The 19,363-nt window shown below is 36.9% G+C and overlaps 1 protein-coding gene across 1 annotated transcript in view; it reads left to right on the forward strand.

Annotated features, from left to right (window-relative positions):
• Positions 1 to 19,363, forward strand: part of WDR64 (WD repeat domain 64) — a 152,668-nt gene that overhangs the window by 40,634 nt on the left and 92,671 nt on the right. Inside the window, exons 9-10 of the mRNA XM_059940747.1 lie at positions 11,677 to 11,756; positions 17,917 to 18,056. Coding sequence (XP_059796730.1) covers positions 11,677 to 11,756; positions 17,917 to 18,056 — 220 coding nt within the window. The remainder of the gene's footprint in view (positions 1 to 11,676; positions 11,757 to 17,916; positions 18,057 to 19,363) is intronic.

Here is a 19,363-nt window from a genome sequence, read left to right on the forward strand (position 1 = left end):
AGAAGAGAGTTCTCAGAGCATCTTAAGGTAGGATTGGGGTGTGGATAAAAATTGGAGTAGGCTTCCTGAAAAGGAGTGTCATGCATACTGAGTTTTGAAGAACTGGTAAGAGTTAACCAGGTAAAGCAGTTGCAGGAGAGTAGAGTTGATAAATAGTCACATTAAAGAAATGACATTTATAAAGGCAGAGAAGTGAAAAAGAAGATGGTGAATTCTAGAAACTGTAAGTGGTTCAATATGATTGGAACAGAGAGGAAGAGTTGGGAAAGATGAGACTGGATAAGCCAAACATGAAGAGACCTGCATACCATGATAAAAAGTTGGAATTTTAACCTGACGGCTACAGGAAGCCATTGAATACTTTAGACAGAAGAGTGATAAAATTTGTGTTTTTGACAGATTACCCTAGCAGCAAAGTGGAGAATGGATTGGGGAAAGGCAAGTTGAAAAGAGGGAGACCAATTGGGAAGATATGGCAAAAGTTTAGAAAAGAAATGATGGGGGTTTGAACTGAACCAGTGAAAGTAAGGATGGAAAGAGAACAGATTCTCGTATAATTTACAAGAATTGGTGACCTACTGGATGAGAGAAATAAAGGAAAGAGAGGAATCTAAGGTTCATCTTTTCATTCTCAACAATATTTAATGTATGCCTATTATAGATCAAAAACTGTTCCAAGAAGTGATATAATGGTATACAAAAAAGACTAACTCTCTCCTCTCCTGGAGTCATATTCTAGTGGGAGAGCAAATAATCAAATGAATAATACAGACTTAGGTGAGTAGGTGATGGAGATGAAGGAGCATTATGGGATAAAGCATGATGGGAGGCAGTAATCTTGACAGGATGGTCACGAGAGACTGCTCTGAGGAGATAACATGTGATCAGAGATCTGAGTGTGGTGAAGAGCAAATCATCCAAAGATCTAGAAGAAAAGCATTAGAGCAGCAGACGCCAGGCTCAGTTTTGGGGAACTATATACGTGGCTGTGCTTTTCACTATGAGAGAATATAAATGAAGGAATACATTTGCAAGGGAATTTTAGATCACGCCTGCCACTTATTCATCGTCCAAGAGTCTTGAGCATGTTTTTTAACTTATTTGAACCTCAATAACCTCATTTATAAATGGGAATAATACTAACTTTCTTAGCTCATGGGATATTTGTGCTACTCAAATAAGCTGAAATGGGTGAAGGTGCTTTGAAAACTAAAACTCCTTAACAACTGAAAGTATTATTATTTGCTTATAGACATTTAAGCTCTTTTGTGGAGACTGGATTTTTAAAGAACACTGATTTCTGCATGCTGCCAAAATCCATGATAATAATAAATACTCTAACACTGCAAGAAAGGAAAGGCACAAGTTTTCCTTTGGGAACAATTTGTACGGGCCAATATTCCCTTTTCCAAGTATTAGGATCTGTCAATCAAGTGGTGCATGCTTGTATTAGGTCTTAATGAAATATTAATAGGTACCTTCTTTTTGTCAGCAAAAACATGCCCTTCAACTGACATGATTCTAGGAAGATCTAATTCCCTTTTTTTCCCAGTGAGTATCCTCAAGAGCAGATTGAGTTAGTCACACTCTCACACTCTTATTCCTTTTTATTTATTTATTTATTTATTTATTAACATCTTTATTGGAGTATAATTGCTTTACAATGGTGTGTTAGTTTCTGCTTTATAACAAGGTGAATCAGCTATACATATACATATATCCCCATATCTCTTCCCTCTGTGTCTCCCTCCCTCTCACCCTCCCTATCCCACCCCTCTAGGTGGTCACAAAGCACTGAGCTATCTCCCTGTGCTATGCAACTGCTTCCCACTAGCTATTGGTTTTACATTTGGTAGTGTATATATGTCTATGCCACTCTCTCACTTTGTCCCAGCTTACTCTTCCCCCTCCCTGTGTCCTTAATCCATTCTCTAGTAGGTCTGAGTCTTTATTCCCATCCTGCCCCTAGGTTCTTCATGACCATTTTTGTTTGTTTGTTTGTTTGTTTAAGATTCCATATATATGTGTTAGCATACGGTATTTATTTTTCTCTTTCTGACTTACTTCACTCTGTATGACAGACTCTAGGTCCATCCACCTCACTACAAATAACTCAGTTTCATTTCTTTTTATGGCTGAGTAATATTCCATTGTATATACATGCCACACCTTTTTTATCCATTCATCTGTCAATGGACACTTAGGTTGCTTCCATGTCCTGGCTATTGTAAATAGAGCTGCAATGAACATTGTGGTACATGACTGTTTTTGAATTACGGTTTTCTCAGGGTATATGCCCAGTAGTGGGATTGCTGGGTCGCATGGTAGTTCTATTTTTAGTTTTTTAAGGAACCTCCATACTGTTCTCCATAGTGGCTGTATCAATTTACACTCCCACCAACAGTTCAAGAGGGTTCCCTTTTCTCCACACCCTCTATAGCATTTATTGTTTGTAGATTTTTTGATGATGGCCATTCTGACTGGTGTGAGATGATATCTCATTGTAGTTTTGATTTGCATTTCTCTAATGATTAATGATGTTGAGCATTCTTTCATGTGTTTGTTGGCAATCTGTATATCTTCTTTGGAGAAATGTCTATTTAGGTCTTCTGCCCATTTTTGGATTGGGGTGTTTGTGTTTTTGATATTGAGCTGCATGAGCTGCTTGTAAATTTTGGAGATTAATCCTTTGTCAGTGGCTTCATTTGCAAATATTTTCTCCCATTCTGTGGGTTGTCTTTTCATCTTGTTTACAGTTTCCTTTGCTGTGCAAAAGCTTTTAAGTTTCATTAGGTCCCATTTGTTTCTTTTTGTTTTTATTTCCATTTCTCTAGGAGGTGGGTCAAAAAGGATCTTGCTGTGATTTATGTCATAGAGTGTTGTGCTTATGTTTTCCTCTAAGAGTTTGATAGCGTCTGGCCTTACATTTATGTCTTTAATCCATTTTGAGTTTATTTTTGTGTATGGTGTTAGGGAGTGTTCTAATTTCATTCTTTTACCTGTAGCTGTCCAGTTTTCCCAGCACCACTTATTGAAGAGGCTGTCTTTTCTCCATTGTATATTCTTGCCTCCTTTATCAAAGATAAGGTGACCATATGTGCGTGGGTTTATCTCTGGGCTTTCTATTCTGTTCCATTGATCTATATTTCTGTTTTTGTGCCAGTATCATACTGTCTTGATTACTGTAGCTTTGTAGTATAGTCTGAAGTCAGGGAGCCTGATTCCTCCAGCTCCGTTTTTCTTTTTATCCTTGTATCCCATTCCATTTTCACTCATGTGCAAACACAGACACACACACAGATACAACCATTCTTTGGGTTTAATAAATCTTTTTATTTATATGTTTTCTTCAAAATGAATGTTAGTATGTATTTTTTATTTATGTAATGTTATTGTAGGGAATTTAAATTCCTCCTCTCTACAGTGTTCTGTAGATTTGGTACTTTGTAGCTGTAAACACTTAAATTATCTAGAAGGTTTTCTGTTTCAAACTTGCCAGTACTTTCTTGTCTTAGGTCTGAAGAGCATCTATTTTGCAATAGGCAGGAGTTTGTCTATGAGCTCAATTCCGAACTTCCTAGTATTTACCATATCTCCTGGAATTTGGCCCAAGAGGGTCAGGAAACTGTGAGACAAAAATACACAAACTCAGCAAATAATGATCATTGATCTATTCTGTCAAATTCTGGCTGACTTTTCAACTACTTCCTTGAGTCACTCTCCTAAATCTAGAAGCTAAAGAGATTTCTCAAGTGATACAGTGTAATCATGTTTTCCAGAACTGTCAGTGCCATTGAGGAGTCATTTCAATAGAAAGAGAGTCGAGTCCACTCCATCCCCAGATTCATCATATTCCTATCTCTGCAATTTCCTATAATAAGTCTTAAGCTGAGACAGATGAAACTGTATTTATACTAATTCATAATTGGCCAGCTGTTAAAATGGAAGCCAGTACAGCTCCCAGAAAGGCAGGAAAAAACTCCTCTCAAAAAAATTTTTCCATTTAAGAAATGATTACCATTCTGCTCATAATTTTGTATGGTAATTTCACAAATGTACCAGCAGGAAAATGAACATATGCTATTAATATTGCCATGTAAAGAATGTTGGCCTATTGCAAGACATAAGTTGAACCATTAACCCTTTAATAGCTTGGCAATTCCAAGAGATGAGCAACTAACTACTTAGCATTACTCTTTATTAGTTACCCAGCTTGGAGGCAGATTGTAATATTAGAAAGTATGTAGTGGTTCTCAGTAGGGTTGCTATGGAGCCAATCAGAACTGGTTTCTGTCTGGCACTCAAGGCTTTGTGACCATTGAACACGTTACCATTAGCTCTACTTAGTCTCAGTTTTTCCATCTTTAAATGGGAATGAATATACCTACCTTGTAGTGTTATAAGGTATGTAAAAATTAACCTAAGTTACTCAGGTAAAGTGCCTAGCTTAATGCATGGTATATATAGTTAGTGCTCAATAAATATAAGTTCCTCTTTTTGTTCCCTTAATAAAGATACTGAAATACATCAGAAAATGAATTTTAATACTGATATCAGGTGGAGTAACTGTAGACCTGTACTGGTTTGTGCTTTGTGTTCCCACTTCTACAGTAGGGGTCAGAAAACGGCATGTGCCATGTCCAGTGGGCCATCTGTTTTTGGAGCATCTGCAAACTAAGAATAGGTTTTACATTTTTAAATGGTTGAAAAAATCAAAAGAAGAATAATATTTCATGACCCATGAAAATTATACGAAATTCAAATTTCATTGCTAATGAAGTTATATGGGAACACAACCATGCTCACTTGTTTACGTATTATTTACAGCTGTTTTTGTGCTACAGTGGCAAAGAGTAAATAGGAAAGTGTAAAATATTTATTATCTGGATCCTTAAAGAAAAAGTTTACCATACCCTGATCTAAAGTTTTCTATTGCACCTTCTCTTGTTCTTTGGGAATGGGTACAATATGGATTAATCACAGGCAGTAATCCAGAGTGAGGACCACTATTTTTAAAAAATACCTTTACGGGCTTCCCTGGTGGCGCAGTGGTTGAGAATCTGCCTGCCAATGCAGGGGACACGGGTTCGAGCCCTGGTCTGGGAAGATCCCACATGCCGCGGGGCGACTAGGCCCATGAGCCACAACTACTGAGCCTGCGCGTCTGGAGCCTGTGCTCCGCAACGGGAGAAGCCGCGATGGTGAGAGGCCCGCGCACCGCGATGAAGAGTGGACCCCGCTCGCCGCCACTAGACGAAGCCCTCGCACAGAAACGAAGACCCAACACAGCCATAAATAAATAAATAAATAAATAAATAAATAAATAAAATTTAAAAAAAAAAAAAAAAAAAAAAAACCTTTACCTGAGGCACTCAAATTTCCTGCGTTACATGATCAAGGAGGAAATAAAAATGACTTCTTCTTTGTCCCCTGCATTCCTCCCATCTACCCCCACCCCAAGGGAAGATAAGAGAGGATACAAGCTTGCTCAATGGCCCTTCACCTTTAGCAATTACATGATCCCCCTGGAATGCTTTCCTGTCTGAGCATCGTATTACATTCAGTGAATAACCCTAATTATGTAACATTCCATCTGATTACCCCTCTTCCCTCCCCAGATCAGAGCTCACGAATTTGTGTAACATTAGCAGGGAAACTGAGATGAAGTACGCTATGATTCAGGCAAGGTCTTTTGATAGTAGAGTGTTTGGGTTTTTTTTTTTTGAAGAAATTATTAGAAAATGTTTCTCCTTCAAAAGTACTATTATCTCAGGGACAAATTCAGAGGGAACTTTCCAGAATCAATATATTTCTATTCTGTGTGACTCTGAAAACTAGTACAGTATTGTCAACCAGTGGTGTTTGTTCCTGAAGGGTATTCAAACATATTTATTGGGAGCCTTCTGTGTTCAAAGTCCCATGGTATCTACATTTTATTTTGTTATGGAATGGACAATATGGGCCAACATTGTACATAAGACTATGAGTCTAGTGCTATCTTGCTGTGGTCAGTGTTTAGAGGTGGGTCCCCCTGAGGCATCCTAGATGAGAGGGTGGTCCCCCCACACCCCTGACCTACCACCCCATCCCTGAGGAGGGACCATGGTGTGGAGGACCTGAGCTCAAGTCCAAACACCAAACCAGATATCTCACTGCACTGTAAGATGTTGAGTGAAAACTCTCTTCATTCTTCAGATGTAAAATGCTGTGGAAATACTAGTTAATATTATCATAACTTTCTCAGAGAACACTCTGGTATGTACCAGTTAGAGTAAATTACACCTAGTTACAGAATAAGAAAGCAATCTGTTAAAAACTATGCAGTTGAATATGTATATAAAATATCTGTGAAAAGCAGCTCATGTTTTAAGTTTTTTCCCAGTTGAAATCAATTATATGAATTTTCTTAGTTGAAACTGGCTTTACTGAAAGACACAGTTCATCCATCTCTAGTCCATTTAATTATGTGGGCCAAGAAAATAGATTAATTTTATCTAATGGGCAGGTATTTTAAAAAAACAAAAAAAAAATTTAATAGGAAGTATGTATGATCCCCATTTTACATGCTGAGACATTGATGTAAAAATGTTTGATAGATCCATAATCAACTAACAGAGCATTAAATGTTTCTTTTCCTGCTATCTTAGAATTTCAGCTAAAGTTCCATTTAAAGAAAGATATACTAAACCATCCTCACAGAATTATTAGAAAGTAGTCAGACCAGTCCCATGACTCATCTTATCAGTCACCCACAGCAATGAAGAAACAACAAACAGTTCTAAAATAGTTGAAAAGAAGGATGCAGTTACCTAGCTGTGGAACTATGGGGAATGCTGAGGCATTTGGTCTGCCATCCCCAGGGTGAGAGTGGAGGTTGGGAGAGAGGTTCCCCCACCTCAGACCACAGGAGGAGAGCCCCAGGAGAGGCTGCTCCAGGACAACCTGCTCCAGGAGAGCCAAAAAACACGGGGAAATATATCTGGCTCCCCAGGGGCTACTTGCTGAGGCCCCAAAGCACACAGGCTCACCTTAGGCAAGTTTGACAGGTGACATATGCACATTATGACCACTACTTGCTTCCCCATGGGGAATTCTGAAGGCTGCAGGCTGGACCATATTATGACATGCGGCCCTGAGCACTTTTGCCTTCATGTGTCCCTCCCACCATAACGCTATCAATATTGCATGTTATTTTTGATATAATTTCAAAGACTTCAACTCTTTTAATGTTTTAGGCTCTAAAAATTTTATTTTTTCTGATATGAGAAAAAATTAAAACACTTCTCTTGACCCTAAACTTAAATTTTTTCCTTTGATTTTAAGAACAATTAGAACATTTCTGAGGGCCCCCAAAATTACTGTGGGCCCTAAACTCTGCACCTGCTGTGCCTAATGCACACATTCCTACCTGGCAGGAGGGACCCAAGACAATAGGGTGGGGCTGCATTCAGGTTGACACTGTCCTGCATGACTAGCCTGTGTGAATTTCCTGTGGGCCACAGTCAGTGGTTTAGCAGGAATTTCCCTTCCTAATGGAAACTGGTCCAAGAAGACTTGTTGCTGGGGCAAGATGATGTACTAAGAGGCTGTGTTTGGAGACAAGGGTAGAAGAATATAATGCCATTCCCAGTTTATACCTAATCAAGTTCAGTTCATTCAGTCAACCAGAAAAACATGTCATTGGCACAAGTGTAAATAAGTCAGCAGAGATAAGTAGAAACTACTTATTATCTGGAACGTTTAAACATTTTCAAAATTCTAAATTCTGATTTTAGATTTATGTTACTGAATTAGGGCTGCTTTTCATGAACTGTGAATAAGTAGTCATTTGAATAAAGTAGGACTATAGTTTACCTTTGCATTAGCTAGTCAGAAAGATTACTACTATAAGCTAGATATAAATTTTTTGGAAGAAAAAATCTTAAAATATCTTAGAAGTATCTTTTTACATAGAAGTAGTATAATCTATTCCTCTGTTTATTTAGTAAACTTCCCACTTAGGACTTAACTACTGATACTTCGTGTTACTTTTGAACTTTAAAACAAAAAAAGCTATTTTTTTCTCCTCTAAATGATCATTCTCACTTATTAAAATTGGAAATTTTGTCTAAACTATTGCTATTTTATCATCGTGTATGTTTTTTAAAATATAGGAGCTGTCTCATTCAGAGGTTGCAAACTGGTAGTCTCACGAGCTAAATGCAACCTGCAAATGGTGTTTTGTTTGGTAGCATTTAGGGTCATTTATTTGTTTAGTCTTGTCAGCTGGCTCTGAGCCTTGGCTCCCCCTTTCCACAGGACATGCACTCTCCGTGCATGCCCTGTAGTTTCCTAGCCAGCCTGCTTCACCCATCTAGTTCACCTGCCTGGCTCCTGTACACATCTTAACTCATGAACACTCACCTCTGCTATCACAGTTCACTGATGTTTCCTCTAGACCAGTGCTGGACATTCAGTTTGTACTCAGTAAATTTTGTTGAGGCCCTACTGAGTGCCCCCAAAAATTCTTTCTCAGGGCTTGTTGTCATTGGGGAATTTCTCTCTCTTGATTACTTCCCTTTCAGAGTATACTTTTAGCTCACTATGCCCTCTCCCCAACTCCTTTGCCAACTGCAGACATTCTTTAATACAGAAATCTAATGCTTTAATAATCTTAGGTAAGGCAGGAACAATTTTCAAACATACCATCCTGAACATTTCCAATATGGAAATTCTATAGTCAACAACCTTCAATGAATCCATAAATTCAGATCTATTTCTCCCACAACCCTCTAGCTGCTCTAATTTCACTTCTTCCCCCACACGGGGGAGCTACACTACTGTTTAGAAAGTACAATGAGTCATTGGAGTCTTTGTTCACATACTTTCCCCCGCCCCAACCCAGGGGCCACTGATAACGGTTATGCAGGTTGTGTGCTGCACAGTGCTGGACATCACCTACATAGGCTATGCAGTGGCCTGCTGGACTCCTACCCAGCCACATCCACACAGAAAGCATAAAATCAAAGATTTTAAGTAATAGAAGCTATTTAAGCTATATCCAATCCTTGGTCTCATTAAGTGGGGAAATTATAATTCAGCAAAATTAAGTGACGCTTCTAATGTCATATATTTAGCCACAGAATGTGACCAAAATCTAGGCCTCCTGACCTCAACCCTGGGTGCATTCTAAGTCCACTTCACCAGTTTGTCCTGTCATGCTCCGTCCATTTTATGGCAGGTCTCTACAGAAGTCTACCCTTCCCACCACCTCCTCCTACTGGGGCTCCTGTTAAAAAAAAAAAAATCAGAAACAGCTCTCATATTCTTTCTTGAAACTATCAGGAACCAACTCAAAAGCAGCGTGCATATACCCCAGAGGGAATGCAAGATGAGCCATCAGAAAGTGGGTAGAAAATTCTAGAAATTCCCTTTCTTTTAAATTTTTATCTCATATTTATTGCTGTTTGTTTATAATATACATACTATATTAATTGTGTAATATATATATATAATTTACAAGTAAATATTATAGGCATATATGTGAGAAAACATTTTGGAAAAAAATTTAATATGAATTTCTGAGCCCCTTGGAGATTCCGATTTACTAAGTTAGGGATAGGATCAGGAATTTATATTTTAGCATCCAAAGTGATTCTGATTCCAAGTTTAGGAACCACTGCTCTAAGGTCATGAGAATTTCTGACCTAAGTAAAGAGGTTAATGACGTTAACCTCTAAGTTAAGAGGTTGATGGAGTTGGATGTAGGGGTCTAAGGAATACTCTTTACCTTAGGTTTAAGGAAGAATAAAAAGTAAAATAATTGGAAAAACTACACATGATCCATGGTTTCCAGTAAGAGCCTCTTACATAAATTCCTGAATTTAGTTGAGCAAATTTTTTCTTCATAATTTTTCTGACATTAAACAAAGTTGTTTCAGCCAAATCATATATCTGCATCTTCCCAAAGACTGCAATTCAGACTTCATTTACATGCTCTCTCATTGACTTTGTGATTGTGTTCTGAGAACTCTACAGCCTGTGTTTAATTCATATCCATTTCTTTTATAACCTAAATCCACATTGGGCACTTATAATGAAAATTTATTTTCACCTGAAGTTTAGGGTGATAATTGCAATCCAAGATGCTTCTGGGTATTGCCCCTTAGGTTTATTATCTCAAAGATAACCCCAAAATATAAGCTACATAGAAGTTATGCTTTATGAGGTCCAGTTTTTATAAAGAGCCACATTTAAAGAAGTGTAGTCTAGTGGGCAAAAAGAAGTAAAAAGAAACTGCAATACAATTTAAAATTACAAATACATGTACCCCTTGACTTGCAATACCACTTCTAAGAACTTGTCTTTTAGAAATACATACATATGAAATGGCACTTTTATAAGAAAGACTGCTAGTTGCAGTATTATTTGTAATCACAAAAAATTTGAGACAGCTTGATGTCCCTCAGAAATTAAATGATGATTTAGTCTTACAAAGGAATACTCTATGACAATTAGAAAAAAGAATGAGAAAGTTTTTTACCTACTGATTTGGAAAGATCGTCAAGATATATTATTAAGTGAAAAAACCAAGGAACAGAATAGTATATACTACCATTTTATTTAAGAAAAAAGAAAAGAAAAGGAAACATACAAGGCAAGAGGAGACTAAGGTCAGGTGCCTTATGCCTAAGAGAAAATAACATGGTACTAGACTAGAAAATAACACAAAATACTTTATTTAGTTGGTGGGGGCAGGAGGGTGGAGTCCAGGAAAGGCCTTTCTGAGAAAGTGATATTTAAGCTGACACTTACAGGAGGGTGGCTGTTAGTGTGGCTAGGATCCGGGGGAAGAAAATCTTTGGTCTGTGCAGAAGCTCTTGAGGAGGAAGAGAGTTCAGTGAGGCCAGAAAGGAGGCTAAAGAGACCACATGGCTGGATCCAGGGGAAGAGGAGGGCATGGAGTGAGCCTGAAAAGGTGACAGGGACCACCCAGCACCATATGGGCCTGGTGGGCCAGGTGAAGGAACCTGATGTTTCTTAGAGCATCAGGAATCCACTGGAGAAAAGTGATGTGATCCAACTCATGTTTTAGAAAGATCACTTTGGCTGCAACTTGACAACAGGATTTGGAGTGGGATTGGGGAAAGGGAATGGGAAATAGTAGAAGCTGAGAGAATAGCAGCTTATTGCAGTAGTTCCAGTGAGAGGGGATGGAGAGTTGAACCAAGACATTGTGGCGGAAATGGGAAGAAGTGGTCAGATTTCATGTCTATTTAGGAGGTAAAATCAACAAGACTTGACAGCAAGTTGGATGTGGGTAGTGAGAGAGGGGGAAGTGTCCAAATACATTCCTGCCATTCTGTGGTACTACACTCATTTAGCTGAGCAGTATACTTTCTGGCTTAAGATGTGATATATCTCTGCCCATCCTTAGCACCAGCACAACTGCAACCCCAGGGTGGAGGAAAGGATTTCTTTATATACAGAAACAATACAAATGCTGCATTAATATCATATTATGGAGTAAGTAGATTCTGTGGGTCAGTGAGAATTTAATCTTTGCTTATAATATTTTCTGTGGGTAAATGGATTCATAACTTAGAAGTGAGCCTCTTGAACACAATCTATTTATAAGTTGGAATTAGCTTTATAAGGAAAAATATACAAGTTTTATATCTAATTTGTGTTTTGCAGGCCTGTCAGAGAGTTTTCCATGCCAAGAGGAGCAAACACTTTTTGTTACAGTATAAAAGCAAATGTGATTGTCACGGGAGGTAAGAGGACATTTCATGTTACACAGAGATTTTCTACTTTGCAAACAGTGCTCTCCTTAATTAACATAGTTACAGAGTTTCATACAGTTATAGCATTTTACTGCTAGAAAAAACTTTTAGAGAATTTTAAAGTTTGTATAAAGTCAAATCTGTCATTCTTTTTTGTGGCTTTTTGATTTGGTGACACACTTAGAAAGGCCTTCCCCAGCCTGTGAATGTGTGAAACAAATTCTCCCATATTTACTATAATTTTTTGTTTGTTTTACATTTTACCTTTAAATCTCTAATCTCTCTAGAACTTGTTTCAATGTGTGAGAGCATGAATTCCTAGCCTGGGGCCCATGTGTGGGCTTTAAGGGAGTCCTACAGCCCCTGCCGCTGAATACTTGTGTATCTATGTGCATTTTTCTGGAAAGAAAGTCCAAAATTTTATCAAATCCTCAAAGGAGTCCCTGACAAAAAGGTCAAGAGCCAATGGTTTAGCATTAACAGAGAAGAGGACCAAGGATAGAGTGTTAAAAATACTAACATTTAAGGGCTAAGATTATCTGCTGAGAGTAGGAGGAAAGATGACAAATATAAGAAACTTGAGGGGAAAGGTGACGGACTGAAATATTCTTCCGGCCTCAGACTCCTTATCTATCATACTGAGGTTCTAAGACTGTGATGGCTTTCAGCCTGGGCTCTGGAGTCAGACTGTCTAGGAACAAATCCTGGCTCTCTTACTGGCAAGCTCTATGGCCTTGGATAGATTATTTAACTCCTGTATGCTTCAATCTCACCTGCAAAATGGAGCTGATAATAATACCTATTCATAACGGTATTACAAGAATAAAGTACTTACACAGGGTCTTGCACGTAATAAGTCTTCAATCCAAATTTGCTAATACTGATGCTAACAATAACAAAAAAACACACCTACTTCATATGGTAGTGTTTAAGATTAATTGAGGTAAGGTATGCCTGGCACATAGTAGGTTATCAATAATTATTAATTAAATTCATTTACAACACTTAGGTACAATCACTTTGATCAACTTATACAGGTTTTGTTGGAATAAACTGAAATCTGCAGTTCATTAGGAGGCTGTTACAGAAGTCATGAGTGAGATGGTGAGGGTCTGAGATATTGTAGGCGCTATAGGAAAAGAAAAGGAAGAGTCAGTCTCTAAGACATGGAAAAATAAATTATTCATAAGACCTGGAGACAGAATGATATTGGGGATTAATAAAAGGGAGCAGCCAGCTCCAAGTTTGTAAGGAGGGAAACATAGAAGAATAGCAGTTGCATTGATAATTACATAGAAATTGAGAAGAGGGTGCTTATATGGAGAAAGAATGCAAACAAAATTTCAATTTTGAACTTAAATACTTAAATATCAAGTGTCAATTAGACATCTGAGAGGCTATTCCTACTGGTGATGGGAAAAGATCTGGCTGGAGATAGGAGCTGTTAAGGACTCCGTAGGCTGCCTGCGTGTTGGAGAAGATGAGCTCCCAGAGGCTCCACAAGGAGATCAGGGTCACCTTAAAGGAAACAAGGGGCATGTAGACTTGAAAGATGTAAATGAGCAAAACAGAAACCCAGACAAATACACATCAAGAAAATGGCCTATACTGGAGATCTGAACTTTAAAAGAGCAAAAAATATTTTAAAAAAGAAGAAGAAACCCTGCCATCAAAAACATCAACAAATATACCATTTGGTAAATGCTTAGAGCTCACATATTCACTAAAGGAGGCAAGATGTTAGATGAATAAGTGCTATTGGCCTCCTTCCATGTAAGATTTCTTCAAATTTCTTCTCCCAAAACACACACAGCAGGCAATATTTGGTTTCCTACCAAGAGTATCCTGCCTCAGCCTTGAGGTACACATAATGATAGCTGCACTTTCACTTCATGACAGGGTAGTCTCCTTTGAGGACATAAAGTTAATTTTCTTTCAAGTACACTGTGCATTTAAAGTTTATACTTAAATCCGTCCTCAGCTTTGGGCCTGCCACAACACTTACTTAAAATTAGATTGTGGTACAAATCTTATTTTTAAAAATTTTATAGTAGTCTACTATAAACTAATATTAGCAAAACTAATAAAAACAGTGAACTAGAAGATAGAAGAACTGGGTTTAGTCATAGCCTGGCTACTAACCAACTGTATGATTTTCAACAATCACTTAATCTCTGCATGGTGCTCATTTTCCTTATCTGGTAAAATGAAGAAGTTGGACTACATAAATTTTAAGATTCTTTTGAACGTAATACTCTGATACTATTGTTTTAAAAACTTCCTGTTCATAGGGAGATAAACTAAATTGTCCTTTTGACAAATTGGAGCCCAGTTTTCCAATTAGATGTTATTCAACATATAGTCACAGCTTCGTGTATTCAGAAATACAAAGCATTAACTGGTCACAAACCTACATTTCAGTTAAGGACATCAAGAAAAGAAAGAAAGGTGTCTGGATAAGAACCTGAAAAGCAATATGTGGGAGTCACGGCTTAGACTGGGGGCAAGTTTCCTGACACTCAATACTGATGATTCTAAGCACACACAGGAATCCAACTCTTTAAGCTGTACTAATTAAGGCTATCATGTAGAGGGCTCCACAATGAGATCTATAACACATAAGGGAACAGAAGAAATACTAAAATTAGATGTTTTCAATAAAAGAAGTAGAATGCTTGTATCATAATTTCCTGATCCCCCATTGCCCTTTCTTGACTATCTTGGCTCATTACTTGCAATGGTCCTGGCCGGAAGTCAGAAGGAGGGAGTAGGTGCTCCAAGAGGTGAGGGAAGGAGAGTATATTGGTGGTGAGAGAGTAAGCAGCAAAATTGCCTGAGAATCAGACTGCAGTGTATGCTGCATTCACCGCAGCTTGTCTTCAGTTAGATAAAAGCAATGGCCTCTGTCCTGCTTCAACCTGAGCCCTGCACACAAAGCTTTTGAAAAAGTAGTACTTAAATACGTGGCTACGGTGAGATTTGATTTCTAAAATCTGATTGTTCTGAAAGATATGCTGTCACATTTATCTTAACCAATTCCTTTGGACAAACCCTTGTTCCCACATAAAAGAATGCAAAACATAAGAATGGACCTGGGCTTCCCTGCTGGCTCAGTGGTTAAGAATCCACCTGCCAATGCAGGGGACATGGGTTCAAGCCCTGGTCCAGGAAGATCCCATAGGCTGTGGAGCAACTTAGCCCATGCACCACAACTACTGAGCCTGTGCTCTAGAGCCTGCGAGGCACAACTACTGAAGCTCGCGTGCCCAGAGTCTGTGCTCTGCAACAAGAGAAGCCACCACAATGAGAAGCCTGTGCACCGCACCAAAGAGTAGCTCCCACTCACCACAACCAGAGAAAAGCCCATGAGCAGCAACGAAGACCCAACATAGCCAAAAATAAAATAAATTTTAAAAAATTAATTAATTAATATTTAAAAAAAAAGAAAAAAGGAACGGCCCAACTTTTGTATACTTTGTAGTCTTAAGTATTTTAGTCAATTCTGGAAAAAAAAATGTGTTTGGTAATGTTTTGGGACTCAAACCACTTCAGTGTTTATGGATTAAAGCATTTGACTCTCACTAACCTCAGTGTTAATTATTATAAGATCCCCATTTCAGCTTTGAAAACTTGCTAATTATAGTGTTTCTAGCACTCTTACAAAGGCAAGAAAACATTTAGCAGTGTGACTGACAAGCAGCTAATTCTTTTCACTATGTGTAATTTATTGAATTGCCACAGTTATGGAGCCTCTGTTAGTAGAAAATGCAAATCCTCAATAACTGAAAACACATTTTTCTCAGGAGAATACTCTTGTTGATTGCTCCATGTGCAGTATGTAGCAGCTGATGACTCAAAATATCCTCTAAAAGCAGATTTGCTAAACATAGTTGAATGTGTTAAATGTGTAGGGACATTTGATGAGCTTGAAAAAACAGAAGTTCTTGCAGAAGGAAAAAAAAAAGCCAAACCAGGACAAGGTATTTCCTGAGCATTATTTTGGTGAACATGAAGAATTTTTTACCCAATAGTTGTCTCTACTGGCCATTTTAAGAATTAACCTCCTAATTTGGAAGGTCTAGTATATAAAAACAATTATCTGCCATCCCAAATATCTTGGGGACTCTGCATGCATTTGTTCATGTTTCATTCAACAAACATTTATTACACAACTGCTCTGGACTAGACATGATAAACCACATAAAGATCAGGTTGAATTTCTAATATTCAAGGATTCAAAATCTAAAGTACAAATAAGGCATGTTTATAGATAGCTATAAATTGGAGCATGAGACAGCTGATTAATAATAATAATTAATAATAATAATAATAATAATAATAATAACACAGTTGAAATACTGTATGCATTTAGAGGTTAGTATTGTGTCTCTCTGTACATTCTGGGTCCAAAAAGTAGCCACACAGACTATATAAGGATTTCATTACTATCAATGAAAAGCAAGCAGAGCTGGAGGACCTCTGGTAGTAGATAATAGAGAACCTCTGGAAGATTGAGTTTCCTTCACAATGCGTATTGAACAAAGCCCTTAGTTTAAAAGGCCTGGACATTTCTCAGGTGGCACTCGTCTATTGAATCCTTCTGCATGTAATATACAAGTCATAGATTTTCTTCAGGGGATAGCCTGGTCTCATCCTTCAGGAGTGACAGTGCCCATTTCAGCAGTTACCCTGGCCAACATTATCTAGGATGATTTATGGGCCTGAGGCTTAGGGTTCTGAACATACCTGAGAAATGTGATACTTCTTAGCCATAGACAGTGAAAAGCAAATCAGGCAAGATACTGCATTATTGGAATTACTCAGTTTTAATAATGTAACTGATAACCAATTTTACTGGGTCTAAAACAGTACTTTGTTTTATATCTGCTAATTGTATCTCCTGTGAATTGTTTGACTGTATCTTTTACCCATGATCTATTATAATTCTGATATTAAAAATTAAAACTTAATAAAAATTTTATTATCATATATGTTTATACACACACATCTAGTTATATCATAAAAACTGCCAGCCATTCACCAAACCTATATTATCTCTTACTGGATATACAGCTAGACTACATTTCCCAGACTAGAAAGTGCATTCAATATAGCATCCTGTAATTTCTTGATAAAAATACATTTTAAAACAGTGATTTCTGTATTTGGGCAACATTTATAATATATTTTTATTTGTGTACATTTTATGTGTGATAGCGATTCTATTTTTGTTGAGAAAAAGTATTTTCTGAAAATAATTCAAAGTATTTAAATATAAATGGAAAAATGTTATTCTTAACTCTGAAAATAAAATGTTTATTCGTGGGACTTCCCTGGCCATCCAGTGGTTAAGACTCCTCACTACGATTTCAGGGGGAACAGGTTCGATCCCTGGCTGGGGAACTAAGATCCTGCATGCCGCATGGTGCGGCCAAAAAAAAAGAAAAAAGAAAAAAGAAGTCTATTTGTAAGAGAGAAAAAGAAGTTAATGGTGACAACCTATAGGGTGTGGAACTAGGGATTATAAGGGAAAAGAGGACATTTTTACAATAATTATACCCTTCCATATTGTTTAAATCTTTTACTATTACCTATATGATTTTAACAATTAATAAAATCTTACCTATGCCATGATAGTAACTGTATATAAATTTTGTATGCTCATGAGTATGTGCTAGAAAGGAAGATGGAAAAACGAAAACAGCTGATTTGTTATAATGGTAAAGATTATGTGCAATTTTTCACTTCCTTTGATTCCTTTTATTATTATAATGCTTGCATAATTTAAAAATGTAGAAACAAAAGAACAGCTGTCTTAAGTTCTTTGGGGAAGTAAAGTATAAATAGTACATTAATGCATGAATGAGTAGGAAAGTGTTAAATCAAGAAAAGGACTCATAGAATATTTATGAGAATTCACATTTATATATGTAAATAAAATGATTACAAAACAGCCTTGACAAGAAGAAGCAGATCCAAAACAAGGCTAGACTCTTAGCAAGTCAATCATAGACAGCATCCTGGAAGAAATAGACTGTGATTTGATATTAGAAGAAAGATAAGGATATGATTAAGGGTGAGAGAGATTCTTTAAACAATGACCATCTGCAACTCTGAGAAAATAAATAATCTTCACATGTCCTTCTTTCAGGAGATGATAAAGTGCTCCGGTTGTGGCACCCCAATATCAGCACCAAGCCAGTGGGGAAACTTGTGGGGCACATGTTCAGTATCACCGAGATTGTAACAAATGAGAAAGACCAACATGTCATCAGCCTATCTTCTGCAAAGGTAACAAAAAGAAAACAACAAAAATGAAACAGAACAATTCTTTCCCTTAAAATTAACTATTGGAAAACCTAGAATACATACAATTTTTGACTGAAATGGCTGATAGTCACTGAGAAAAATATTGTCAATTTGGAAAAGGAAATGATAAGTCACTGTGCTCTGTTTCTATTGATTTCAGCATAAGAAAGAACATATTTAAAGACAAGAATAAAAGGAATACAACATTAGGAAGAGAGCCATTATCCTCAATAGTAAAACACAATATAGCCCTCTCATGATCATTAAAGACAGAAAAAATAAGGATTTCTAGACATAGATAACAAACTTATGGTTATGAAAGGGGAAAGGGAGTGGGGGAGGGATAAATTAGGAGTTTGGGATTAGCAGATACAAACTACTATATATAAAATAGATAAACAACAAGGTCCTACTGTATAGCACAGGGAACTATATTCAATATCCTGTAATAAACCATTATGAAAAAGAATATGAAAAACAATATATAATGTATAACTGAATCACTTTTTTGTACACCAGAAACTAACACAACATTGTAAATCAACTATACTTCAATTTTTAAAAAAGCAAAGAAGGAACAAAGATGGATTTCTGTTGTTATTGCTATTACTACACAGTGTTTTAAATGTTGTAAATAATGTAATAAAAAAAGAAAAATGAATTACAACTATTAGAAATGAGGAGACTGCATATTTGCAAATAATGTGATTGCTGGAAAAATTCAAAAAGTTTTAGAGCAGATAAATTTGGTAAAGTTGCTGGTTATATTGATAATAGCAATTTATAAAAATAAATTTCTGTGTAAGAGCAGAAAAAGAAAAAAATGGTCAAAGGGGTAGTAGCATTCACAAGAGTAAAAATGTATGAAATGCCTAGAAATAATCTTAACAAGCAATATTCACTATTAATATTGTTAACTACGAAGTTCTTCTGAGGTACTTTTATTTAAGAACATGAATTTAGGGACTTTCCTAAATGGTAGTATTGTACTGTAAAAGATATTCTCCATCAAATTAAGCTATACACTTAATGTTATTCAGGATTATTTAGACATTACTTTGCCAAATTTAATGTAAAGGTGTTGACATAAAAGAATATCCTAGAAACTTTGGAAAATATGATTACAAGATGACACTTTCCCTATCAGATATTAAAAATTACAGTAAAACCTCAATAAATAAAACAGAACAGCAGTCAGTGCAGCAGTAGACACATCTATGAAACAAAAGAGAAAATTCACACATGAGTGTGAATGGGAATTTCGTATATGATAAAAGTAGCATTTTAAA

Source organism: Balaenoptera ricei, chromosome 1, assembly GCF_028023285.1.
Source record: "Balaenoptera ricei isolate mBalRic1 chromosome 1, mBalRic1.hap2, whole genome shotgun sequence".
Taxonomy (NCBI): Eukaryota; Metazoa; Chordata; class Mammalia; order Artiodactyla; family Balaenopteridae; genus Balaenoptera; species Balaenoptera ricei.